The sequence below is a fragment of the Lagenorhynchus albirostris genome, chromosome 16 (genome assembly GCF_949774975.1).
Source record: "Lagenorhynchus albirostris chromosome 16, mLagAlb1.1, whole genome shotgun sequence".
Classification (NCBI taxonomy): Eukaryota; Metazoa; Chordata; class Mammalia; order Artiodactyla; family Delphinidae; genus Lagenorhynchus; species Lagenorhynchus albirostris.
The window spans coordinates 53671360-53698824 of NC_083110.1; the positions used below are offsets into that span (position 1 = coordinate 53671360).

Genomic DNA, 27465 nt, shown 5'->3' on the forward strand with positions numbered 1-27465 from the left:
GGATACTAACAGTTTGAGAAGTAGGTCCAGATATTCCCAAGGCATAAATTCTTGCCTGGAAACTTTGGAGCAGTTAATTAGGTTAAGGATAGTTTTCCCTCAGCAACCTGTGTGTTCAAAGGTTAGGCACACCATTGCTGTTATTAAAATACACACATTCTTGACATAGCCTGGGCTTGGGTTCCTCTTTTGATTTGGTTATTTTGTGTAGCAGTTTAATTAGTGGATGACTGAGCCTGTTTCCTCTTAGCTTTCTAGTCTTCTCAACAGAAAAAGCAGTTTGGGTTCAGAGCAGTGTATGACTCTGCAGTATTTTCTAGCCTAGCTGGAAGTTGCAATAAAAAATACTTAATGAAATGTATGGTTTCATCTGCAGTTGAAGGAAGTTGTAGAAATTTTGCTGAAAGCAAAGGACTAAGCTTATGAAGGAACACCTCCTTTGTTCCACACTCGGTTTGTCACACACAATTAATTGCAGCCATGGTACCTTTTTGCATGATGTTTGGGGGTATTTGGTAGCCCAAGATTGCTGCAAAAAGGTCCTTTGAGCAATTAATTTGTGCTTGTTTTTATCCCCTCAGAAAGGCATCATTAAAGGCCCATTTAAAAATCTGGCCCTAAAAGTTCAACTTTTGTAGAGTTTTACTGTTCAGAGAGGTTTTAATCCTATGTGGTAGTCTCTAAAGTGATGTATGAGTTGAGTTATGTAAATTTTGTCATTGTAGTGTACATGGAGTGATCATTTTACTAACATAAATATTTTCTATGTGTGTTTCAGTGGATGACAATCGAGCAGCAGAAGAATGGTGTGCCTACCCTTTAATGCTGCAGTTTAAATAAGAGAACTTGTATTGTGTCATTTCAGATTGTAGGCTGAGAGTTGTAAATAGTGAAAATTTGAGTACTTCTATTATTTGTTTTGGTTAGAAAGTGAATTTAAAAAACAAACCAAACTCTAAACTTTCTCAGATTAAAAGTCCTGAGACCTGAAGATTGTAATATTCATGTCTGTGAAGCTTTTAAACATTACACTTGAGATCAGTCATGACTTGATATTCAGGTAAATTTTCTTTTCCAAGAAGCTTTTGAATATTTCCTCCAAAGGTCGGTCGGTCTCTTTCTTTTTGAGTGTAGATTATTTTAAAGCACTAATTGCATTACACTGGTAACTGCAATATAAAATAGCCATTATTGTTTTGTGAAGCATGGTTGAAATTAGATAGTGGTCCCTTTTAAATTTCATGAGCCTCTCCAAAAAAAAAAAAAAAATTAAAAAAAATACAGAAAGCTGCTGAATATTTCAAAAGATATATATTTTACCTTATTGTAGGTTTTGTAAAGTTAGTTTGTAATATTCAGGTGCACTTTTAATGTTAAATTTTGTGTTCAGAGTTCCATTATACCATGTGTTTCTTGGATGTGGCTCATCACGTGGCTGGCTGTCATGTCAGTCTTGGTGCCGCAGTGATCCCGTAATATTTGGTTTCCCTCTTGATTTGCCACTATTCTGTATTGGCACTTTCAGTGTAGATATTCTAGTTTGGGAACATCCTCATAAATGTGTAATAGAGATTGGTCTATTCGCATGCTTAATTTCTGCTAATCAGAGTTTTGCATGGCCCAAACAACAGCTGACCATTTTTATGGTATGGGAAAGTATAGTTCACAGCTATCTTTGTCACAAAAGCCTTTTCTCCTTTCATTTTTCAGTAGGCAGATGATGACATTACTCCAACTCTATGATATGACTCAAAATAATATTAGGAGATAATGTATTTAAAATCAACTCCTACATTTTTTTATGAGAGAACATAGATGTAGAGTAGATAAGCTATGGCACTGTAAAATCAAAAACACTAATTCCGTGGAAGGATATCTAGTTGGTATTTTTATCATTAGCTTTCTCACTTTTGAAACAGTCATCAAGCTTGACAGTAATGTATTATATTACTTTTGTTTAGTAGGCTTACAGGTGACTGAACTGTGTTTGTGATGAGCTATACACTTTATTCTGTTCCCCAAATACCGTGAAGGACAAGGTCTCTCTTTCAGGAAAAATAATTTATATTTGTGTATAATACTTTTTAATGTTAAGTTTGTTGTTATTCTGAAGTTTAGATGTTGCTTGATAAACCTTTGCTGCAGCAGATCATGGATATGAGTAAGGCTTTGTGTGATAATAGGGGTCCTTAAGTGAAGTTAATTACTGTTCAGTTCTGGTGAGCAAGCTCAACAAGTGTGAAGTGTGTATTAGCTTTATTTGGTACACTTTTACTTTACAATATTGAAGTGCTTTTAGAACTCTGGTTATCTTATATAAACCATTACCTCAACCAGTTGGCATTTCCATTCCCCAACATTTTACCTGAGCTATATATAAGATGAGCTATATGGGATCAGATAGTAAAACAGTAAGGCACAATGAGAAGTTTAGTTCCCAATTTTCTGGAGAGAACTCTAAATTAAACTAAAAATGACTACCTGCAAAGGCCCATATCATAACTACCTTCTGTCATTAGGCAGTACATAGCAGCCTTGGAGCTGCTAGTGAGCTATGTGTTCTCCCCCTGCCCCCAAGTAAGCACATGGTGCGAGGCTGGGTTCTAAGCCTTTGTGAGTCTCTTATATTTCATTGACCCACAATAGTGAAGCTTGGATTCAGTTATTTTTATAAAACAAATTATTGAGGCAGCCCAATGTCAGAACCTGAAATTATTTTGAGTAGTTACAGCAGATATGACAGCTCAGTGTCATTTTCTTAACAGCTTTTATCCCTGTAGATTTAGTTTTCAAGCTACATATTTTTGCTTTTGAAATTATTCTTTCTTTAACTAAATGCCAGAGGTTGTTTTCATGTGAACCATCCTTTTCTGATATGTATATATTCAGGTTGCTGTCATTGGTGATGGAATATGGCAATAGACTGAATTGTTCCACTTAGTCTTTTATAGGAGACATTAAAAGTTACAGGTTAAATTTTGACCTTCATGAAGATATCAAAGATTGTTTTCCTTGTTACCTTTCCATTATAATTAGGTCTTCATTAATACTACGGTCAAGCCAGTGTTACTAAACTTAATGGCTTTAACCAAACAGCCCATTTGGAAACTTTATTAAGCTATATAGGGATTTTTTTTTAATCTAATTGCTTTCAAGCTCTACTGAAAAGGAAAAAAGTATAATCGTGGTACAAGGAATGCAGACCTCCAAAGTCTTCTTAGGTTTTTTTTGGATACATTATGTTCTTGAGACTTAAGTAGGATTTGTGAACATGGTGACTGAAGGGAAAATAGAGGAAATTCTTTGCATATTCTCTGTCTCTTATTCCCAAATAAACTCCCAGTTGCCTTTTAAAGAAGCAGACATTATCCCTGTAGCTGTGTGCCCTAAGTGTTATGAAGGAGATTGGAGGAGGGAGTTGGGAAGTAGGATGGGGAAAGTATGTAGATCAGGAAAAGCTAAAGATTCTGCCCTACAATACTAAAAATGAGTTGCAGGATAGATAACATGGTAAAGTTGGGCCACCTTCATTTGATAGTCAGAAAAATCTTTTAGAGTGTTTGAAAAGTGAGAATAAAGGCAAATTAATGTTGGCTTGACAATAAAATATGAGTTAATTCTGCAACTATTAGGAGGGTAATTTTAAGGTTTCCAGTTCATTTATAGCTATATCAATAAAAGCCGAAAAGCAAGCACTTTTAGTTAATCATAAATTTATTGGATGTAGCAAATATTATAATCATAATATTTAATCTTTATTGTTTGAATATGGAATTAAACTCTTTACCCCATCTTGAACTGTCATTGAACAGCCTCAAGATGATCTTTTCAACACTGGAAATGACCCTACACACATACCAAAAAAATCTAAAGCAGTAAGACATATTTGAAGATCCATACCTCTTAGACTTTTTAGATTTGTCTTGGGAAAGAATTTATGAACCTGTAACCAGTATTAGTGCAGTCTTGGGTTCCTTGTTCTGCATAATTGCACCCTTTCTCAGGTATGTCCTGAAAACATAAATTTTAAGATAATCTCTTTAGAGATTAGATTCTCAGTGGATAGTGTGTAAGGGGACTGGGGGAGGGGGGTGGGAGGGTTGGACACAGGACACTGACACAGTAGGGCAGGGATTTTTAACATACAATAGCCAAATAGAATTTCAATCTACAATATTTTTAGCCCCTCAGAATGAGTTGAACAACATCTGTTATTTGGTAAATACCCGGTGCTACACTCCTAAAAGTCTTTTGTTTCATCCAGGTGACTTTGTTTCCTGCTTGGTGGAAGGGTATATAGTAAACTTTACTGTCACTAGGAAAGCACTTGTCTGAAATGTTTAAAGTACTAGAAAAGGGATAATTCAGCACTTTTTCTGTTACAACACTAAAGTCTTAATTTATCTTCAGAGTCTTAGGTACTGTAAGTTTTAGGGTGATTATTTAAAAATATAAAACATACTACATAATATGGGGTCAGATCACATTTATATGAATAATTCTTGTCTTATTTTTTAAAAAGACAATAACATTTTGTACCTTTCAAGCAATTCCAAGTGATTGCCTCATTTTCCCCATTTCATTAAGCATTTCAGGCTAAGAATTTGGAATTTGAGAGGAGGTGAGGGGGAAGTTCCCCAAAATGAAAAATTGTGTCAGACAGTTTTAGAAAAATAAATCACTAGGAAAATGGGTAGGGATTCTCTCTCCCTTTAAGTCTTCAGGGAATGAGCAGTATTTAGAATCTTTGGCTGAAATTCAGGCCTTTTTACTGTGTAAATTTTTAATATTAATTCACTGACATGCTTTTTACATCAGAGGACTGAAAATGGATCTTAATGTTTTTAAGTTGTGGAAGGGTATATTTCTAAAATGAAGGGGGGGATAATTAACTAGGTTAGTATACCAGCATTAGTAAGTTTAAGGAATTTTAGTATGTAATAGCAAAGTGTTTGATTAAAAGTCTAATCCTATATTGCTAGTCAAAATTATAGTTACATTCTGATCTAGGAAAGATATAGTCATTGGATATTGATATGCTGTGCTGTCAGAAAACCAGACTAAGATAGAAACCTTTATCTGACTCCCACATGTTGCTTGTTCTGATGGGATGTATACTTTACAGCAGCTTGTTGCTGCTTTGAGAAGAAACATATAAACTATACATTCGGAGTGTTTGCGTATAATTCTTTATAACCTCCACTTTAAACTGTCAAACATTGGTATTTTATCAGTCCACACTGTTAAATATAGCTAATGTTCTTAGGAATCCAACTTGTACACACTGTTTAAAAACCCTCAGGGACAGTTTACACACTATTCTCACTCAATTCAGGTACTTTGATGCTATTCTTAAACCTAACAGTGACTTGTATTTTTCTGTTTTGCTTTTATTTTGACGTGCTGGTAGCACATCCTTGATGAATGTCAACTTAAAAACTCAGTTCAGGTATCCAGGTATAACTCAGCCAAACAGATTTTAAAGCTGCATATAACTCTCCAGCACACGGTGCCTCACACTCTTATAGTGGCATTCTATATATTCAGTTATTACTACTGAGCAGATAATATGGGGGTTCCTGTTAACAGTGTATTTAAAAAGACAAAATGTGCATAAATGTATAGCCAGCACATGCAACACATACACATACACAGTTAAACTATATATTTTTAAATGCCACTAATAGCCAGCACAATTAAACGACATTCCTTGCTGCTTCTGTAAGCTATAACAGATGCAGTTCTTCCTCAATGTGGCTCTTGCTTCTTCACCATACTACTACTAAATTCAAGCACTGGTCCTTGGGTGTCTGACCTCTACATTCTAGTTTATGCAATGTCTTTAGAGAATTCTGTGCACTGGCCACTGTGATGGAACCGTTGGGCCAGGAGTGCTCTGATTTTATTAGTAGTGATTCTGCCAAAGTTGGTGTTGTAACATGCGTATGTAAATGTCAAAAAAATTAGCAGAGGTCTAGGACTACATATCAGCAGACAATTCTGTCAGTATATTTTGTAGCCTAGAAGTCCTCAATGACAAGTTTCTTCTGATGTGAAGTTCTAATTCCAGTGTTTTAGCCCTTTGCATCTCTAATGTTAAGACTTGTCTGTTAGAGGTCTTTATTCTTTAAAACTCCTTTTGTTTTCTGCAGTACTGTCTGTGGTTAACAAAATAGATTATTCCTCTGCTTTAGTATTTGATATCTTACATCTAAAAGGAATTCTCCATATATAAAACCCATAGCCTTTGAAGATACGGAAAATGGCATCTTTCAGATTTCTAGAAGTTCAAGTGTCATGCAACAAAACAGGAACCCCCTTTACTCTTATGGACCTCATTTCAATATACTGTTTACAGTTTGACGGAATTGTATAATTTAATATTTCTCTCGTACTGTAGTTTATATTTATTTACAGATTTTTTTTGTACTGTGTGATTTGAACTTTTTGTTCCTTGCTATGATCAACATTTATGTAGTAGAGCACTTATGATCACAATTTAAGTTTTTTGGTTTGATTGCACTACATTAATTTTTTAATGCAGTTCTGATTTTTGACTGGACTAAAAATAAGCTGTGTCTTAATGTATGTGATGAGTACTTAAAATTTTAATCCATGTGGTCCCCTTTTTTTTGCATTCTATGTCAAACGCGCTAGTTCTTTCGTGCATGTGTAAGATTTAATGGTTCCATTGTATTATTTGACCATGACATTTTGGAGAAACATTCCCAGCTGTAATGTTGTGTATGGTAGTTCTCACTGGATGCTAGACTTTTCAAAACCACTATTCTTCTAATAAATTTTGTTGTGAAAACTGTTTTAAAAGCTTGGTTTCTACTTCTTAAGATTATGATGCTTTTTTTACAAATCCACAAAAGGGGTAAGATTTCAACGTGCACTGTAAATGCACTTGGTAATCAAAGCTTGTAATTTTTTGTGATAAATTATTTCCAGATGAAATCCCTTAGATAACTAGAAGTTGATGCTTCAAAATTGTGCTTCAGTATTTGGATTCGGTACTGCCTTGTAACCCTGTCTCTCTACTAATTTGATACTCCCCCTACCTCAGCTTTCTTCATTGGATTATTCACTTTAAATATTATCAGCTAAACAAGATACATTGACGTTTTCATAATACCTGCTTGCTGAACTTAATTTTTCATAATTTTCTTAGAGTAAAACTTTATTCTGGGATTACTTGCCAGAAAGAATAATGATATACTCATTTTTGTTTGCTCTTGAGGCAGAAGTGTGAAAGCGCTGTCAATTCAATTAAGGTTATTATAGTAATTCAGATTCTTGGGAGAATGCTGGTATTTCCTTTTACCAGACAAATAACAGCATATATGTTGCTCAACATTTATATTGTGGGTTTTAGAAACGGGGTGTAAAAAAAGTTTTGTATTACAAAGTGATTTCTGTTGTAAAGTGGTTAGGAAGGAACAACTGATAAAGTTGTTAAAGTTGATAAACAACTGATAAAAACAGCTTTACAGTGATAAAGATCAGAAATGATAAGCAAAATGTTTTAGAAAGCTCCTTTTTCAAGCTCATGATATTCATGTAATATAGGTTGGTTGAAGTGATTTGCAGTCATTTCTAATGGGATTTTGTATTTTTTAATGATGTTATTGTTGGTAGTTGGTCTAGATTATCTTTCAGTTAATTTTTTTGGTCTCATTTCTTTGGCTGCCTAGCTAACACTTCGTGCCTTTTGGCCTGATGTTTATAAAATCGGAAATCTTGCTGGTACTACAGGCTTGTTTCCTTGCTTCACTTGTTCCCCTTACTCAGTTATGCCATGTGTCTATAGAACATTTTTATAGAAACCTAAGTATTATTTCTTTGTATAAAGCTATAACTACGTGTTTCTTGTCATTATCCATTTTAGACTGGTGGCCAGGTCAGTTGTAGTACGATTATAATCTAGCATCTCATCAATGAATTTATTTTAGTGATCCTATCTTCATGTTGATACTTAGCTCTTCAGTTATGACCTGATTTTTAAAAAGGACTTATTTCTTCTAATCCAAAATTTTCTTCTCTGATTCTGCTGATACTTTGGAATTAATTCAGGAACTCTTGGGAATCAGGGAAACTGCATAAGGGAAATGGAGTGGAAAAAATGGAAAATGGTATCTGCTTTCTGAGTTGTGGAGTTGTTATTTTTTCCTCAAGGACTGTGAACTCCTCTCACCAGACACTTGTATTCAAATGTAAAAACATACACCCAAGTCATATGTTGTTAGATTTTGTAGCTGATATGAGTGAAAACCTTTTTTTAACAAAGTATTTATTTATTAAGTAACATTAAGAGATAACTGTTCTTGTATTCAGGGTATCCACTTTATCATTATTTGCTTCCAAATGGTAAGCATTTTAACACAGAATTTTAGTCATCATATTCACCTTATAAGTTGTTGGACTTTTTGCTGTTTAGGGGGAAGTGGTTAGTGTATCAAACTGCATTTACAAGTGGAGTAGACAGGCTTGTTTTCAGAGGTTAGTGGAAAAGAAATGTTCTCAGAACATTTTAAAAGATTGATAGGTATATAATGAATAGTTGAAGTCATGATTTGGTTGGAGTTCAGCGTGGAAGTAAGCAAAAGTATATCAAAATTCATAAGTATGAAATCTTATTGAGCCTGGAGCTTTTTATAGGTGTGTAAGAATACTGTTGTTTATTGACTGGTAGTTTTAAAATGTTCATTGTACTTTTCTTGCCCACTTTTATTTGATCAGCAGTTTGGAGTGATAAGGGATTATTTGGTAATATAAATTTCTTGCAACTTGGTGTACTAGAAAGATCACTTGTTTTTTTCGTCTGTAAAGTGAGCGTTGTCCTGAATGCCTTTTAGGCCCCATTTCAACTCTGCGTCTGTTAAAAATGCAACTGTCTATTTAAATGTGTGACAAATACACCAATTATATCTGTTCAAACATTGAGAAATACAGTAGCAACCCTTTATTAAATAATAAGTTCTTATAAACCTTAGGTCTTTGCAGCATTTTCTAAAGGAAAATGATGCCTTTTATTTAAAGCAGATCCATTTTGTTAAGTTTTTGTTATGAATTGTATGAATGTGACAGTGCTTTTGCAAAAATTAGATTGAGCAGTTACTTTTTCTGATTAATTTTAAAGTATGTTATTCATAGTTTCTGTTCTGATTGTGTGCAGGCTAGTTCTGCTTTGAATGTTAGAGCACAAAGAGTTCTGGGGATCATTGGATACACTCAATCAAAATCAATCTTTCGACAATACAGATGCCTGGGTCAGTTTGTAAGAGTGAGGCTTGAACATGTTATATATTTTCAAATTGTAACAGGTTTTTTTGTTTTGTTTTCATTTTTAAAGTTTGTTTATTCAACAGATCTCTTTCTAATTGTGTCAAAAGACATAAAATTTACAGACTTAAACGTTTTTAAGTGTATGGTTTAGTAGTGTTAAGTATATTCACATTGTTGTGACCATAGTGGGTTTATTAACACACTGATTAAACACTGTTGGTCCCATCCTAATCTTTCATTTTTAAAATGAAAAATAAGGAACTTGGGGTCTTTAAGGGACTTGCCCGCCCTCCTCACATAATGAGTTGCCCTTAATACTCATGATTCCAAACCATTATACTTATCTTTATACTTATACCACTTTGGCACTCTTGACTCAACTTAGAATGAGGGATTTAATCTAATATTTTTCTTTTAGATTCACTTTTAACTAATTAAATCTTAGCTATTAATTAAATCAACTAATTTTATTCTTGAATAAACTTACACTGCTTTTTAAGAAGAGAATTAAATCTGTATTTAATTATGAAATTCCCAGTAAAGAAATTACATTTGAGGCATTTAAAACTTCATTGTTAAATAGAAATCAGCATTATTGACTCAGTGCTGGAAGAGGTGAATAGGTAGGGCATAGAGAGAAGAGTAGAGAATATCCCAAGTTTAAGAGAGAGAATTTGATGGGCCTGGCTTAAAATCCCAGCCCTTCTACTTTCTTAGTACATGGTCTTGGACAAGTTATTGAACCTTTCTGAGCCTTAGTTTTCTTATGTGTGAAAGGGGTTTATGCGACCCACCTCATAGATTTGCTGTGAGGCTTAAATGAGATTCTGTATGTAAAATACTTAGCACTATGCCAGGCTCTTTGCAAGTGCTCAATAAATGAAAACTAGGAGTGAAAGTACCTGGCAGGAATTAATTTAGTATGAGAGGTAAGGAGAGTGAGAAAATCCCATTGAAAGTTGTGGAGAAAGCTGTTTATATTGATTAGAACTTGGAAAGTGAGGCAGATGAGTTTATATTAGACTGGGATATTGGGCAGCCAATCTTGTTTTAACTGTAAAATGAGAGATGGAGAAATGTTGGAACTATAATTGAAACCTGGAATGCTGCTTTTCTGATTTCTTGGTCCTGTTTGAGAGGAATATTATCAAAATTATCAATCATTCTTTATTTCTTTTCAAAGATTAAGTGGAGTAAAAGTTGTTTGGAAAGTAGAAGAATTTATAGAATTTATTTTCCTTTCCACTGTATATAGTTTTTTTGTATTTTCAAGGTTGAAATTTTACATGCTTCGAATCTGTAGATTTTTCTTTTTATGTGGTGGTAGTTTGTATAACACAATGTAAGATCTAGGTGGGATTGTGGAGATGTGTGTGTGCTTATGTGTTTAATCATCAGACCTTTAGTTTTCCAGTGAAAGAATCTGGGGACTCTACTGCCTGTTTAATGAGATTCTAATTACACTCTTACCAAATGGGAGTTCTGTGCATTTCAAACAGATAAATCAGATTATAGCTAGCACAGTTTAGAGGTGTTCATTTCAGCGTCTATTAAAATAATATTAAATAATTAAATAATAAAATTATTATTATATAAAATTATTGTTATAAAATTATTATTATTATAAATAAATAAAAATAAATTAAATAATATTAAAATTAAAACTTGAGACATTTTCCCAGGAAAACCTAGTAGTATAATTTTAGCTAGATAGAGATGGACTAAGAAGAAAATAACGAGGATAGCAGACTCTCGTGAGATGCCAGGAATTGGTGAGTCTGTGTAGACCAGCTCTGCAAACTTAATCAGCCAGTTATATCTTACTAGTAAGTTATAAGATCAGTTTAGGGGGTTCTAACCAACATTTTAAAAAGAAATTAAAAAGAAAAAAGAATCAGAGTACATAGCATATAATATGGATAAATATTTTGTTGAATCTTATGTGTTGTCATACACATACAAACTAGGATGTGATGTGTGTGATGAGTTACTTTGTAAGAAGTATTTCTTGTTCTTGGTTGCAGTCAGAAATTCTAATGGCTTCTGAAAGCCATTATGTAAACCATACCTTTTCATACTTGTTTTTTTGGTGCCAGCAACCTCCTGTGTGCTTACAGTTCGGAGCCTACACTCTTACTGTCTGACCTTCAAAATTCCCTTCCTTTCCCTGCCTCCTTGATTTGAATTCATTTTCTTTGAAAGCTTTTTCTTTTCCCTTCTGATTATGTGTCAAAATGTTACCTCTGCCCTTTTCAGTTCCCTTGAAAAGTGTCTTGGGAAAATTATTTTCACTACATAGTAATTTATTTGGTTAGTTTATTCATCACTTACTTATGCCTGAGATGTACTAAGCCCCAGTTTTTAGGCAGTGAGCTACCACGTTAAAAAGGCCAAAGTCCTGGACCTATAGAAAGGTTCACAATCCAATGGAGGGGGTAGCCACGTCAGCTGTTACCGTGCAGCATAAGCGCTATTTATAAAAGATAGACACAAACCATGAGAGTATAGTGAGAAAGAAAGAACGCGGCCCACAGGGAGAAGGTGCTAAAAGAGGATGGACTGTGAGCAGTGGGAAATTGACTGAAATTTTATGCAGAAAAAGTGACAAGATCATATTTGGGCTCCAGGAAGATGGCAGTTCTGGGTAATGTGCAGCAAACTGTAAAATGAGGAGGAGAAATAGTGACAGGGAGCTTAGAATATAGTGTTCTCCAAGGGAAGTCGAATCAGTATAGGTGAACTGGATAGTATATTGGAAGCAAGAGAAGTGGTGAAACTAAGGATAAGGATTGAGGTAGAGTAAGTACCTAAGTTGAGAATTTGTGCCTGTGTGTGTACATATGCATATACATTTGCTTATATTTTGTCTTCCAATATTCCTAAATAAACCTCAAATATACAGATGATTCTGCTTAGTTCCCCTCACTCCAGTACATCTCCAACAGTAGCCTTGAGTGTTTCCAGAGAGAGGTGGGATAAGGGATGGTTATAAAAGGACCGTTAATTCCAAGAGCACCCCAGAGAGAATGGTAGACATAAAAGTAGTTTTCTTACTGTACTTTAAATTCTAAAGTATATATACCTCCTCTAACATTCATGAGGTGAACACGTGAGAAATAACATTAAATCTTGTATAAATTACCTTAGGAATCATTTTAAATTTTAAGTCCTTTTACATTTTACAAAGTGGTCTAGGTCCTTTAAATAATTAGTTAATACAATACTTAGGAGTGCTGTCATTGTGTTTTAAGTGATTTATTATATGACGACAAAAGTAGAATTTGCCACTTTTAAGTATTACGGCACAGATTTGTATGGTTTCAAGAGTGGAGATTTAGAACCTCAAGAGAACGTGAGAAAAGGTATAGAAGATCCCATAAAAATCACAAAAGACTCAGGACACTATTAGATAACTGCTTATTTGGATATTTATGTAATCTGCTAGTTTCCTTTCACCCAAAAAGAAACTAGGAATATATGTCAAAAAGCATACCACTTTATTTCTTGAGAGGGAAAAACATTTGTGTTGCAGAGATCTGTCATGTGAACTCTTAAATGTTCTTTTGGTTTCTGTTTGTTTGTGTCAGCTCCCCATGCCTCCTTTAGGTCTCCATCTGCATACACAGTGCCCTGCAAAGTGGTAGTGTGGGTTTTTGAGGTTATCATTATTATCGTCATTATTATTACTACAAAAGAAATATATTCCTCTTGTAGTGGAAATCTTGTGTGGACTGACTCCTGTCAGTTGCACTCCAGGGAAACTGTGCACAGTCCTTGGCCACTGCTGGGCCTTGACAAATGTTTCTTTCCCTTTACCCCCTTGAAGAGAGCATCATGATATGGTACATTTTCTCTCACTTGGGGAAATGAGCGCCTCTATATCCTGCCTAAACAGTGGTATTTTTTTAGTCTATCATCGTCCTGGTCATTTAAAGGGAATTGAAGAGCAATCTCCCCCAAAGAACAATATAGATTTTAAACCCCTACTTGACAGATACAAAAACAAAAAAGGAAATAGACTAGACTCACTGACTTGTCATGAGCTCTCATGTATCCTGACCTAAAATGTCAGCTATGCCTTTAAGATCAGATGGCTCTTTAATCTGGTTTCAGTAATTCAGTGAGTCTAGGTCTAGGGACAGACACTTCTGCAGTTTCAAATCAACCATGAGCAGAGGTCTGTCCTCTTTGTCTGAAATTACTGTAGTATTTTCTAAAGTCTATTGCAAAGTGTTTTCTAAGAATTCTTAGTTATAATACTCATTAGATAAATAATTTAGATTTGTGTTCTCATCAAATCAGTATTTAGTTATATCATTTAGGGATATTTCTTCCCCCACTTCCAGGAACTGTCATCTTTAAACTTTACACCATCCAGTCCAAAATCCCCTTTCACTGCCTCTGAACCCTCCCTCCTCTTGTTTACATTAATTAACACCAAATGTAATGTAATATGGTTGTGCATGCATAGTCTTACCTGGGATGATAGAAGCAAAAATCAGTTTGATAGAGGGAAAAAATTTTTTTCAGAAGTAAATAGTTTGACAGAAGTGTCTGTTTTGTGAGCCTATTACATTCCTAGAGAGGAGATGGAAACATTGGACTGTTGTGTTTAATGACCCCTTGCTCTGACTTCTGACTCACCAAGTAACTTTCTGATTATATTTCGGCTTCCCAGGTACCTTTGCTATAGGGTGAAAATGCGTTAAAGAGTGAACATAAGGATCTCCTTGATAATTATATTTTTTATTGTAATTTAATAAATTTGACAATCTAGCTAAACTTACGAGAAACAGAAGATACAATATACAAGCCTTAACTGATTCTATCATATTTAGATCTACTCTAAATAATAGCCTTTTATTAAACCATGAGGTACAGAAAAGCTAGCAAATTATGGCTTCATGTCCAGTAAGCACCCTCTGAAGCACTTCTCCTTTCCCCCAGTTTACAGTATTAATTCATAATTTTTTGAACCTTTGTTCTGCCCTGTTTTTACTGAACTTAGTTAAGAACACAGTAAACTTAGAAAGCTATCACAAAGGGATTGCATGTCTTTTGTTTTTGTTTTTTTTTTTGCGGTACGTGGGCCTCTCACTGTCGTGGCCTCTCCCATTGCGGAGCACAGGCTCTGGACACGCAGGCTCAGCGGCCATGGCTCACGGGCCCAGCCGCTCCGCGGCATGTGGGATCCTCCCGGACCAGGGCACGAATCCGTGTCCCCTGCATCACCAGGTGGACTCTCAACCACTGCGCCACCAGGGAAGCCCATGTCTTTTGTTTTAAAGAAGTAGTTCTCAACTCTTCTTCCACTCCACACCTAAGCAAGATGCCATGTTGCCATCAGCAAGAGTGGCTCACTGAGGACTCTTACAGGGTGAAGAGTTACAGGTACATCTTGGGTTTGGAACCCACCCCCATCTCACCATCACCCACAATTCTGATCTCTCCTTAACCCCAACTTGGAAATCTTTTTCTGTCTAAATCCATCTAAATTCTATCTAAATCCAAATTTAGATAATTAGCTTTTCAGCCACCTGGGAATCAGGTGTTAAGCTGTCTGATTTTAAGAGGCCACTTTCTATTCTGTGATCTTAAGAACTTTATTTCTCACTTTTCTATGTCACATTTGCCTACCCTTTTACTGTTTCTCCTAGTTCAGTTCTAGGGAAAGAAAACTTGATTGTTCAGTACTTTACACATACAACTATACATGGCCTTTTAGACAGTGAAGAAAAACCTCCATACCCCATGCTTGTCTTCTCCACTACACACACACTCACAGTTTTGTTACAGCCCTTAGAGTATTCCTGTATCCAGGTATGAAAGATACAGAGATGTGAAATAGCCAAGGGTAGATGCATTTCCCAGTGAAGAGTGAGGACTTGTCAGCAGACTTATCCAGACCCTTGAACATACTTATATTTTCTGTGCTTAAAGGACCAGAAGTAAGGAATTAGGGAACATAATTTCAGATTATTATCTGGCAAAAATTACAACTCTTACTGCCTTTAAGCAGGGCAAACAATGCATTTTTATGTTTTCCTGTATTTAAAGAGAATCAAGCTAAATTAATTTATAACTCTTAACTATTTGGTCCACTCTGTCTAAAGTATTGTCTCAAGCTTTCTCTCCCCTTCTGTTTTCCTGGGATTATCTTTCCCTCCTTCTAAGATTAGCTCTCATCCAAACATCATTCACTCTCTCTGTTGATCTTTTTCAGTCAAAAAGAATATATTTTGGTCATCAATGATGTTGCATTGATGATTGGTAGTTACAGAGCAGATACTGAGAGACTACCTGAATCCATCCGTCCCACATTCTAGACTCTTAAAAAATTGTCATTTCAGCTCTCTACCACATCTCTTTTCTATTTGATCTTTTACCCTAAGAGAACATAGGCATTGACCATCCACCATTTATATTAACCACAGGAATGTTTTCCTTTGGAGATTTAAGTATTGCGCGGTATTGACAAAGTAGGCGGGTTCAGCTATGTCTAACCTCTGATCTAGAAAAACATCATTGAGTAAATCATTAAAGATAGGGTTGTGAAACAACACATCATTCTTAAACTGTGCCTTTCAAAGTTTTTTATGAATATTATCTTATCCTTTTACCACACCCTTAAGAATTAGGCATTGAATTGGGGATAGAAAGACAAATCGGTCAAGGTCACATAGGCCACTTTTCACCAAGGAGAGAAACAGAACTAATCCAGGTAGTTTCCTTCTTCTGTAGCCCTTCCTCCCATTTACCAGTCCCTAAGCTTTTACTGCTCTTCAGTGGTGGTGGTGAAGTATTTCTGACTGATAAACAATTGACTTTAACTATTAGAGAGTGTCCTGTTACTGAGCGGAAGAAACGTGAACTCAAACAAGTGATTTCAAAATCTGTGATGAATTACCGTTCTTGTAAAAATCTAACATAGTCAGATGTGATGCCAACTATAATCACTGAACTAAAAATAAAACATAGTGCTTCTCAGGTCGAGTTGACCTAAGTGTGATCTGTAGGATCTATATTCACCCCTCTTTGGTTTCCCTACTTACTGTCTGAGAGTAAATCAGGACAATGTTGTATTTAGGCTCTATTAAAGGCCTAAGGCTATGGGAAGAATTGAATAACTAGAAGCCAAAGTAAAGACCAGCTGTTTAAAACTCAGGCAAAGCTGGCTAGCACCCATTTTCTTAAAACATGAAAAAAGAGTAATAGAATGAAACTTTAGAAAGGTTGATGTTAATTTTTGAAATTAAGTAGTTGAATGATACGAAATTAAAATTCATCTAAACATAGGTCTTACTGAAAAAACTTCCAGAGAAAATCAAATAAGGTAGGAAGCTGGGTAATTTAGAAGCACAGTCAAAAGTAATTTTATTACTATAGTTATAAAGTTAGCTATTATAACAGGGCCCATTTAATGATACTTGGACAAAGGTTAGTATTAATGTGAAGGTTCTCATATTCAAGTGAAGCTACTAGTGGGCTCATACCTGTGTGTCCAGTTGCCTACCAGATATCTCAGATTCAGCATCTTATAAAAATTCCAATTCAGTGTGTACAGAACTCTTCAGATACATATACCCCAACAATCACCAGCTGCCAGTTTCGTTGCCTGTGTTCCTATCTCAGTAAATGGTGCTACCTAGGAAGAAAATCCAAGAAGCAAACTCAGGAAGCATCATTGATGCTCTTTCCCTCCCCCTCTTTTTTGCTAAGAGGAAACAGAAAAACATGAAATGTGGCCCCTACCTACACTCAAGTAGCTTACATCTACTTGGAAAGCTAAGACAAACACAAGACAAATTAAGTCCGTAAAAGATACAAATTATAGGGTAAATATACAAAACCCCTGATCATTGCCAAAGAATTTTACAAGCCACTATAGCTTAGGATTTCAGGAAATGATATAGTCACTCCAGGTTGATAGCTTTGAGGTGGCCAAGGATGTAACTGATCAAGAGCACCCTACTGCTTGCTCTGGTGACCTGTGGTTCACCAGTACATTGTCCCTGATCCTTTTTACCGGGAAAATACACACAAAACGACCCTTTGTTGATTTCTCTTTCTCTCAAGCAAGGTTGCCATTTTCAGTTTTAATCTTTTCATCTCCTGAGCTTCCCCAAACCACTGCTATAAATGCGTTTTAAGGTTGGTGTAGTCTGTGTCCACGTCTGTGATGCTGTTTTTCAGCCTCCAAATGCTTTACTGCATTGTTCCAGGTTAGAGTTCAGTGGTACTAACAATGTTTCTTCAGTATGCCTTAGTTGTGAAGACACCACTTCCCCTTGCCATGATGCTGTGAAATAGATAATACCTACTGGTGGTTGGTTGACTGTTTTGTCCTTGGGGACTAGCCATATTGTCCCAGTCATTGCTTCAGAGCTGATTGCATGGCCCTTTGGAAGACCTTACATTAGTTTGGGGGTGACTAAAATATTCAATCACTATTAAATTATTGAAACATGTGTGACAGCAGCAAATCCAAGTTTCATAACCATAAAGGAAGTTAGGTATCATCCAAGGATTAATCATTATTCAATTTTTTACTCTCTGTGAGCATCGCTTTAGAAGAAAGTGCTTCCTCAGTTTTTCTTCAGAGCTCTCTGTACTTTTATTGGGCACACACCTTGATCTCATGAATCTCAAGACATGTTGTTAACTTCAGACACCAAAGCCTGCTTCCAGAGCACAGCCATGGCTTCACAGCCATGAAGCAGTGTCCAGACATTTTCACATGAGTGCACTTCTTGAATTGGGGAGAACCATTTATTTCTCTCTTTAGTCTTTTCTACAATAAGATGCCATGACATTTCTTAATCCTTCTCATAGATCTTTGTCAACCTTTTTTCTCTTTTCTTGTGTTGCTAAAATATACATAGAGTGTATTTGATGCATTGAAAAGGCAGTAATATCTCACTTATTTGTAGCCACCTATCTCAGAAATATCAGGAACACATCCAAGAACCAAAAACAGAAATAAAGGGCTCTGAGCAGTTGAAGGTGTTGTCAGAAGATCCATGTGGTTTACTCATAAAACTCTTCCCCAAGCCTTCATTCAGAGCTTGTTTACTTTCACTTAAAGTACCAGTCTAGCACTTGAGATTTGGCTTCTCAGCTAGTGAGCAAAAGTACTCAGCTAAAGGTAAAAGTGGGACTCCTAAACACAGCTGCTAGTTGGAGGCCAATAAGAAGAAAGATTTTTAATAAAATGCAGACTGCCACTGTGACGTCTTTGTATTTAGGCAGTAGATTTACTTAATTGAGTAGCCCCCAAAACTATCAATATATTTCAGTTCAGTATAATAAAAATAATAGCCAAGCTTCAATAATAGTGTACATGGTAATGACTCTGAGTCATTAAGAAAGAATAAATTGTGTTCAGAGGAGGATATAATTTTTTTAAAACTTCCATCAAAAATACTTAAATTTTTAAATGTTTGGTACTTGAAGGGTAAACTTTCATTATCTAGAAAATCCTCTTTGGGGGATTGTAAAAAGTATTAATATACATTCCTGGTCTCTGAGTTATTCTTATTGAAGCATGTTTAATGGGATTGGCTGACAGTAATGGTAACCAGTATTTGTGTAAACTTTGTAGGTTTTCTTTTGTAGCAATCCTAAGTGGTAGATGGGACAGGTGCTCCACTAAGACCCAAAATAGTTCAGTGTTTTGGCCAAGGTCACACAACTAGTAAAGGGTAGACTACTCTCTACTGTCTCCCAGTACTATATCCTGTGACACATATTATGTTGTTAGTAACACGTGATGGACATGGACACAAGGGACCTCCTGGAAGGGGTCCCTTCAGCAGGGACCTCCTGACTTCCCCATAAGCTACAAAGTCTGCAGCTGTAGGAGGAGTTTGTTAAGTTCCCATGTATATCTCATTGACTCCGAGAGTTGGAAATGACTTTGCAGTCACTCACCCAAGAGTGTCACTGGTGTCTCCCCGGCTCTAAAGGAAGGGAGGAACTTCTTCCTGTTGACCTTCCAGATATTTCCTTTCTAAAACTTTTTACCGAAGGACAGTATACAGACAGAAAAATATACGTATCATAAGTATCCTGTTCAGTAAGGTTTTTTTCCAGTTGCTCTTGGTCTTTCCGTCTCTGTTAGATGTTGGCCCCATAGCCAGCATGTACATGTTCAGCGTACCCGCGCATCTGTTATAATGCTTCTACCATAATCTTTTTTCTTGGTTTATTCACAATTCAGTGATCAGTTTCACACTGAGGTGTAGGCATTTTCTAAGACATTTCTAGTTTTTCTAATCTGCAGTCTAATGTAGACCTTTTCAGATACCCATGGCATCACTAAAGAAAACTGCTCTCTTGCTAGTTATGAAAATAAAAACACAGTGTAACCTTTTCTCTTGCAAAACAGTTTAAATAACAGATTGGATTAATAGTTTCTTGGTGTTATTTTGTTTTGTATTTAGACATGTTTCAGCGTTATTCACCACTTGGTCTTAAAAATCTGCATGAGTCGGGAACAGAGAAAGTAAAATTGAGCGCCTGCTCTTTTGTGCTTTATGTAAGCTAATATCTCACAGCAATCCTTTGAAATATTGATACTCAGTTCCAGCTTACAGATAAGGAAACCAAGGTTCAGAGAGGTTAAGTAATTTGCCTGAGATCCTATAGCTAGTAAATGTCAGAGCTACAAGAAGAATACAGGTTTTTCATATTCCACAATCTGTGCTCTTTCCACTAAAACCACACGGCTTCAGAGGCCAGAAGAGGGTAGGGAGGTAGGAGGCCGATGTAGGCTGTCTAGGGTACACCTTCCTGTAGAGGCACTTCATGACTGGGAGATAAAGTCAAAGATTGAAGAAAAAATAATTAGCTGGAAAATATTATCAAACAACATCTGTTCAGCACACATTTATTAAGCTGCCCTTGGTACTTTGCTGTGTTGCATAAAGAGTCAGATAATAGTCTTCTAAGGAATTAGGCGGGAGAGAGAGAGAGAGAGAGATTGAGAAGTTGTATAAAGCTCCAGAAAACTGGGACACACCAACTGCATGGGCTTAGTAAAAAATCCTGACGTCCAGAAATACAAAACAGCTCTTGAAAACACTTGGCTATCTAGGCAGAAATTGCCCTTAGCCTGTCCTCAATCTAGTATCATCCTTTTTCTGCCTTCCCCACTATCCTGATTAAACTCTAAGAGTTGTCCTAGATAATTTACGGAAATGGTTGAAAAGTGTTCTTGAACGTAGAATTGGCTTCCTGTGCATTACTGTAAATGTTTATTGAAGGTCTAGGAGAAGGTGGGGCTTGAGAAGCGACAATACTACTATCTTGCATTGACAGGGCCTTATGGTCTACAGTGTAATTTCACATCTATGTCCTCATTTAGAGGCTAGGAGTTAGGAATTGCTTGTCATTCATCTTTCAGTGTATCCGAAATGTGAAATTATTGATCTCTATTCCTCCATGCCCCAAAGGGTTAGGAGGATTCCTGCATCACTGTTTGCAGAATTATAGAGTCCAGCCAATTGGTCAAGCTGAGAAACCATTTAAAACTGTAATTTCTCTAAGTATTGCTAAACCAAGACTTGTAATACAGTGTGTCTGAATTTTTTTCGGTGTTGTGGATCTATGAGCCAGTGATTATTTAACAGGAATACTAAAACGAAAGTGTATGTTGACCAACTGAAGTTAATAATGTGGCCAGAATTTTAATTTTTGAAGAAAAATTTCTTTTCAATGATATTTCTTCTCTATAAGATAAAAATTATTGGTGAATAATCACTTTAAAAGTATGAAAGTTGGGCTTCCCTGGTGGCACAGTGGTTCAGAGTCCACCTGCCGATGCAGGGGACACGGGTTCGTGCCCCAGTCCGGGAAGATCCCACATGCCGCGGAGCGGCTGCGCCTGTGAGCCATGGCCACTGAGCCTGCGCGTCTGGAGCCTGTGCTCCACAATGAGAGAGGCCACAGTGGTGAGAGGCCCACGTACCGCAAAAAAAAAAAAAGTATGAAAGTTGTCACTCAAAATTGAGAATGTAACAGGGCTGGCCTTATATTTTAATGAAGTAAATGCTCCTCATTTATTGAATAAAAAGCATGTAGGCACTTTAGAACCAGCTTTGGCCAGAGTGTCAATTCTCTGTACAACATGAGTAACATTGATGAATTTCATAATGGAAAAATGGTTCTTTGGAAAATAACCATACTAATTTCTTCTTTCTTTTTGTCTGTCTAGTGAGAACTCAGCAGAGGCAATAGCAGTAGATTCTAACAATCAGTCGAAGTCCCCACTGGAGAAGTTTATGGTCAAACTGTGCACTCATCATCAGAAGCAGTTCATTCGTGTTCTGAACGATCTGTACACTGAATCTCAGCCAGGCACCGAGAACCTGCGACCTTCGGATTCTGGAACAATGGATGCCTCCACCTGCAATGCTGGCTGTGCCCAGCTCGGCACCAAACATAAGGAAAAGGATGCTATGTGTCTCAACATGAAGTCTTCTACTTCTGTAGAGTTGTTCGTAGACTCATCAGGCTCTCACAGCCCTCAACACTTGACAGAACAGGCCCTAAAGGAGCCTCCTCCCGACACAAACTCTGTAGATGGAAGAGAGAATACTTTGACTGTTGTCCAAAAAGATTCCTCTGAACTTCCAACCACTAAACCGAATTCAATGGATAGTTCCACTCTGGGATACCTCACTACATCTAATTCTTCCTCAGTAAACTTCCACCACATCTCTAAGAGCTTGGAGGGGCAAACCACTGGACAGGAGCAAGACACAGATGTGAAAATATGCAAGGATGGTAAAGACCACGTGCAGAGTTCAGCTTTAGTGGAAAATCTCATTGCAGTAAAAGTGGCGACTGAGAATAGTGAGGAGAGCAACAGCTGTATTGTTTCTCAAAGAAATTCATTCAGAGCTTTATCAGAAGAGGCTTGGGACTCAGGGTTTATGGGGAATTCACCTAGAACTGCTGACAAAGAGAATGCTTTACAGTGTAGCTCAAAAACACCTTTACGCCAGGACTTAGAGGCAAGTGAACAAGATTCAAGGCCAAAGCAAGAGAACCACCTTCACTCGTTAGGAAGAAATAAAATGGGTTACCATTTACAGCCCAGTGATAAGAGCCCGTTTGATCATTCCAAAGACGGTTGGTTAGCCCCCAGCCCCATGCCACCTGTACACAAAGCGTCTAATGGACATTCACGAACCAGGATGCTTTCCACCTCCATTAAGACAGCGCGGAAAAGTAAAAGGGCGTCAGGGTTGAGGATAAACGATTATGATAACCAATGTGATGTCGTTTATATCAGCCAGCCGATCACAGAATGCCACTTTGAGAATCAACGATCGGTGTTATCTTCTCGGAAAACAGCCAGGAAGAGCACTCGAGGATACTTTTTCAATGGTGATTGTTGTGAGCTGCCAACTGTTCGCACACTGGCCAGGAATGTACACTCCCAAGAAAAAGCCAGCTGCTCGACACTGGCCTCAGAGGCCGTGGTGACTCCCAAGCAGACCCTTATCATTTCATCACCTCAGCCTACAGTAGCTGTGCAGCATCCCAGAGAAGACAGCCCTGAAGAACCCAGTAAAGAAATAACCTCCCTCAAGGAAGGAGACAGAGATGCATCATCTGAAAAGGAATCTCAAGAGCCGGAGGTTTTCCCTGTGACAAATAACGCAAACCCAAGCAGCTCCTCTAGATCAAAGGAGACAGCAGCCTCCAGCCCAGTGTGGCCTCTCCCTGCTCACCTTCCTGAAGAGGATCTTCCAGAAGGCAGCTCCGCGGTCTCAGCTCCCACAGGAAGTGGGATATCTTCCCCTGAACGAGACCAGCCGCCAGTTGAACTGCTAGATACAAAGGAGATGAGTGTACCCCAAGACTGTCCCTTGCTTCCCTCCACAGAGAGCCTTTCTGAGGGAGGCAGTGAAGATGTTGTTCCTAGGCCTTGTTCCCCTCCTGAAACAGTAAGTAGAGAGGAAAGTCCTCTGTGCTCAGAAAATCAAAGTCCCCCAGTGGGCTTGGAGCCTCCCACGAGTCTGGGAAAGGCTGAGGAAGACCAAAGCATCGGTACTGAGGCTGAGACCGAAGACACTCAGGAGTTAGATACTGACCCACTCTTGAAGGAAAGCAGCACTTTGACTAATGAAAACCCCAGTGAAATTGAGGAAGGTGAGGCACCAGGTGGGACAGGAAAATTCGAGGGAGAGGATGGTGATGTAAAACATCCTACAGAAAAAGAAATGTGTGATCAAAACATTGACTCACCTGAAGAGAATCTGGACAAGAAGAAAAAAGGTAAAAAATTCCCCGAGGCCTCTGATAGGTGCCTAAGAAGTCAACTTTCAGATCCTTCCTCTGCCGATAGGTGCCTAAGAAATCAAAGTTCAGATTCTTCCTCTGCTTGTGCTGAGATCAAGGTTTCTAAAAATCCTGGTGCAAAACGTTCTAAAAAAGAAGGGTATCCTGGTGGGGCAGCACCTGAGAGCTTCCTGACTGAAGGTTTCCATACAAAAGCTCTGGGGGACACTGAAAACCCAAATGTCAATGAAAACCCCTCTGGGAAAGATGCTGAGCAGGAGGGCGAAGGAGGTGGGATGATCACCAGGCAGGCTTTTAAAAACATGCTAGCAAAAGAAGTCAAGGGGGAAGAAGAAGGTGTTTTCCCCAGCAGTGACCCCTTAGCCACAGTTGGCCAGCCCCTGCCTGGAGAGAAACTGGAAATCTATGTTCAGTCTAAATTAGGTGAGAACAGTACTCAAGACCCCTCTGAAAGCATTCCTTGTACGTTCCCAGAACAATCAAAAGAGAAGCCAGGACCTATTCCTGCACAAGAGACAGAAGAGGTTGTAAATGATATAGATAGTGCGGACAGCCCGCGTAAAGATGATGACAGTGACGTGCTCTCTAGCACAGTTGGATTGTCAAGTAGTAGAAGTGATGACGCTGCTGGGCCCCCAAAATGGGTCCCAAGGCTTACAAGACTGACCTCCTCAACCTACAACCTAAGACATGCTCATTCTCTGGACTCCTTGGATACTATAAAAGTGACTTCCGAAAAGGAAGCAGCACAAGGAAACACAATGCCAAAGGAAAATGAAGCTTCAGAGAGTGGAGATCCCTTAGACGAGGATGATGTGGACACAGTGGCGGACGACCAGCCAAAGTTCGTAGAGTGGTGTGCCGAGGAGGAGAACCAAGAGCTCATCGCCAACTTCAATGCCCAGTACATGAAAGTTCAGAAGGGCTGGATCCAGCTGGAGAAAGAAGCCCAGCCAACACCAAGAGCAAGGAACAAGTCAGATAAGCTGAAGGAAATTTGGAAAAGCAAGAAAAGGTCACGGAAGTGTCGGGGTTCCCTGGAGGTTCAAAAGTTTTCTCCTGTTCAGATGCTGTTTATGACAAACTTTAAATTATCTAACGTTTGCAAGTGGTTCTTAGAGACAACTGAAACCCGGTCTCTGGTGATTGTGAAGAAGCTCAATACTCGTCTTCCAGGAGACATCCCACCTGCCAAGCATCCTCTTCAGAAGTACTCTCCTTCCAGCCTGTACCCCAGTTCACTGCAGGCTGAACGCTTGAAGAAACACTTGAAGAAATTTCCCGGAGCTACTCCTGCTAGGAACAATTGGAAAACACAGAAGCTCTGGGCTAAATTTCGAGAGGATCCTGACCAAGTGGAGCCAGAGGATGACAGTGACGTTAGCCTCAGCCCCAATCCTGAAGACAGCATAGAGGAGGTCAAGGAAGGTCGAAATAGCCATCCTCCCACAAACTCGCCTACCCCTGCCAGTACCCGGATCCTTAGAAAATACTCCAACATTCGAGGAAAGCTCAGAGCCCAGCAGCGTTTGATCAAGAACGAGAAAGTGGAAAGCCCGTTTGGTCCGGCTGTGGAAAGTAAACAGAGTTGTAAGAGTGTGTGCATCAACCCTCTGATGTCCCCCAAACTTGCCCTGCAAGTAGGTGCAGATGGGTTTCCTGTTAAGCCCAAGAGTACCGATGGAATGAAGGGCAGGAAAGGGAAGCAGACGTCTGAAATCTCGCCGAAAGCAGAAGTTCAGAATAAACGCAGGAGGACAGAAGGCGGCAGCACTCAGGACAGGAAGGACAAGGGAGCTGCGATGAAGGCCAGCAAAGAAAAGCACGTTGATGGATCCACCAGAACCCCCGCTGCCAAGAAGCCAGCTGCAAGGGACAGAGCCAGCCAACTGCCCAAAAAGACGACTTTGAAAGAGAAGAAAGGGAAGATCCCTAAAAAGTCACCTGGGAAGAGCTGCCCTCCCTCCAGGAAAGAAAAAGAGAACACAAACAAAAGACCTACCCAGCCCTCCCCCTCGGAGATGGTGACAAAACCTGCAAAGCAAAAAGGGGCAGGTGAGTCCTCTTCAAGGCCACAGAAAGCCACAAATAGGAAGCAGAGCAGTGGAAAGACTCGGGCCAGACCCTCGACGAAAACCCCAGAGAACAGTGCAGCCCAGAGAAAGCGAAAGCTGAAGGCAAAGCTGGACTCTTCCCACAGCAAACGGAGGCGGATGGATACAAAGTGATTGGAAGGGCAGTATTCACGAGTTAAAACTGTTCTATAGAAGTAACCCTTTATTTTGCATTAACTAAATCTGCTTTTATAAGCTTATCAAGCCTTTCAAGTCTGCAGTTAATGGAGAACACCACAATTTAAGATGTCAGAAATTGCGTCTCAGATGGAGAAGGGAACTTGCAGAGTCTTTCTCTGAGGCTGAGTAAGGGAAGTTATATATTATATTCTGGTTGTTCCTTGGGTTTTAAACTTGGAACCAAGCAGTTTTAGTTTTTAAAAGTACAGTGCCTTATTTATCCTTTTTGTTTTTAAATTTACAAAAGCTAAAAAGCTGATCTATGTGATTAAAGGCTTGTATTTTATACTTGATGCACAAGCACTTGTACTGTAGCCGAGAAGACCACCATCATGCACATAAAAGTAGCTTTTCAGCAGCCACCCTGCGGTATCTGTACATGAACAGATGCTCCTCTTTGCAAACCCCAGCAGTGAGCTTCCCTCTGTGTCGTTTGTTTAAATGATATTTGAAAGCTAAACCAAATCATTTTTATGGTATGTGGAGAGTGCAGAGGGAATTTATAATTATTATAAAAGATTAATATTTCTGTTACCCCATTTTAAAAATTCATATTCATTGTTGGTCACTCATCTCTGATCTTTTGTCATTTGAAGAAATGTATTCTAAATTATGTGCCCATGGGATAAGAGGTGAGTCACAAGGTGTTAATATTGACTTATGGGCTCTAAAAGTTATTCACATCCCCCAAATTATTTGCATTACTGATTCTTATCATCCTTTTTATTTTTGGCCTTGCAGGATTGCTAGCACACTAATGAGGTTTTCATCCTACTTTGGGGGAAAAAACAAAACAAAACTAGGACCTTTTTTCCAGCTTGGAGCCGTAATTTGACAATTAGGATAAGAGTGACCGTTCTGATTTTTTCCTTGCCCTTAGTACTTCCATAGTCAAAGAAAGCCAAAATGTTATTTTCAGTAATAGAAAAGTTTAAGATGTGTGTGTGTGTGTTTGGGTGCATTTGCATGTGGTTATATGCCACAAATGTCTCCCAAGCCCAGTTTTACAGTAAAATTCTTTCTTCTCCATGCAGTGTGATAGGGTGTTCATGCGCTGAGTAATTAGCATATGCCAGATGACTTCAATGTAGCCCAGGGTCTCTGTGAGTATCCCCCAAATCACTATGGCACCAGACTCAGAGGGGTGTAAACAACACAGAACTGTATAAAGGTCAGAGCAGCCTTGCTGTTGGAGAAAGGAGCACCAACATCTCACAGTGTGCCCATACACACCCCTGTACCAGGAGCTAATGTTCAGTTGGTATTCCAATGTGAAATGTACATGGTTAGAGTAGTAGGTGCCCTTTCTGATTGGTTAGCACCATACTAGCAGTTAATACTTGTAGTATTACACTGGCCTCTGTCATGTCAGGCTCTGTTTCATGGCTCAAAAGTGTGAGCTGCAATATTTGTAACTGATGTTGTTTGAGGCCTAAGATGGGTACATTGGCTTTACCTTGGTGCCTATGACATTGCTCCATTATAACATAGTGTGTACTCGACATCTCCATTGGGCCACTCTACCAGTAAGGCTTGGTTGCTAAAGCCTCAGCCAGCTTCTCTAACATGCTCT

General features: G+C 38.2%; 1 protein-coding gene across 2 annotated transcripts in view; it reads left to right on the forward strand.

Moving 5' to 3' along the window:
- Positions 1-26304, forward strand: part of LCOR (ligand dependent nuclear receptor corepressor) — a 126085-nt gene extending 99781 nt beyond the window's left edge. Inside the window, exon 9 of one of the 2 annotated variants that reach the window (XM_060126578.1) lies at positions 779-1181. In XM_060126578.1, coding sequence (XP_059982561.1) covers positions 779-785 — 7 coding nt within the window. In that variant the 3' untranslated portion in view covers positions 786-1181. Of the gene's footprint in view, positions 1-778; positions 1182-21502 lie in introns of those variants that run through there. The other variant, XM_060126577.1, reaches the window with a different exon arrangement.
- The last annotated feature ends 1161 nt before the right edge of the window (positions 26305-27465 follow it).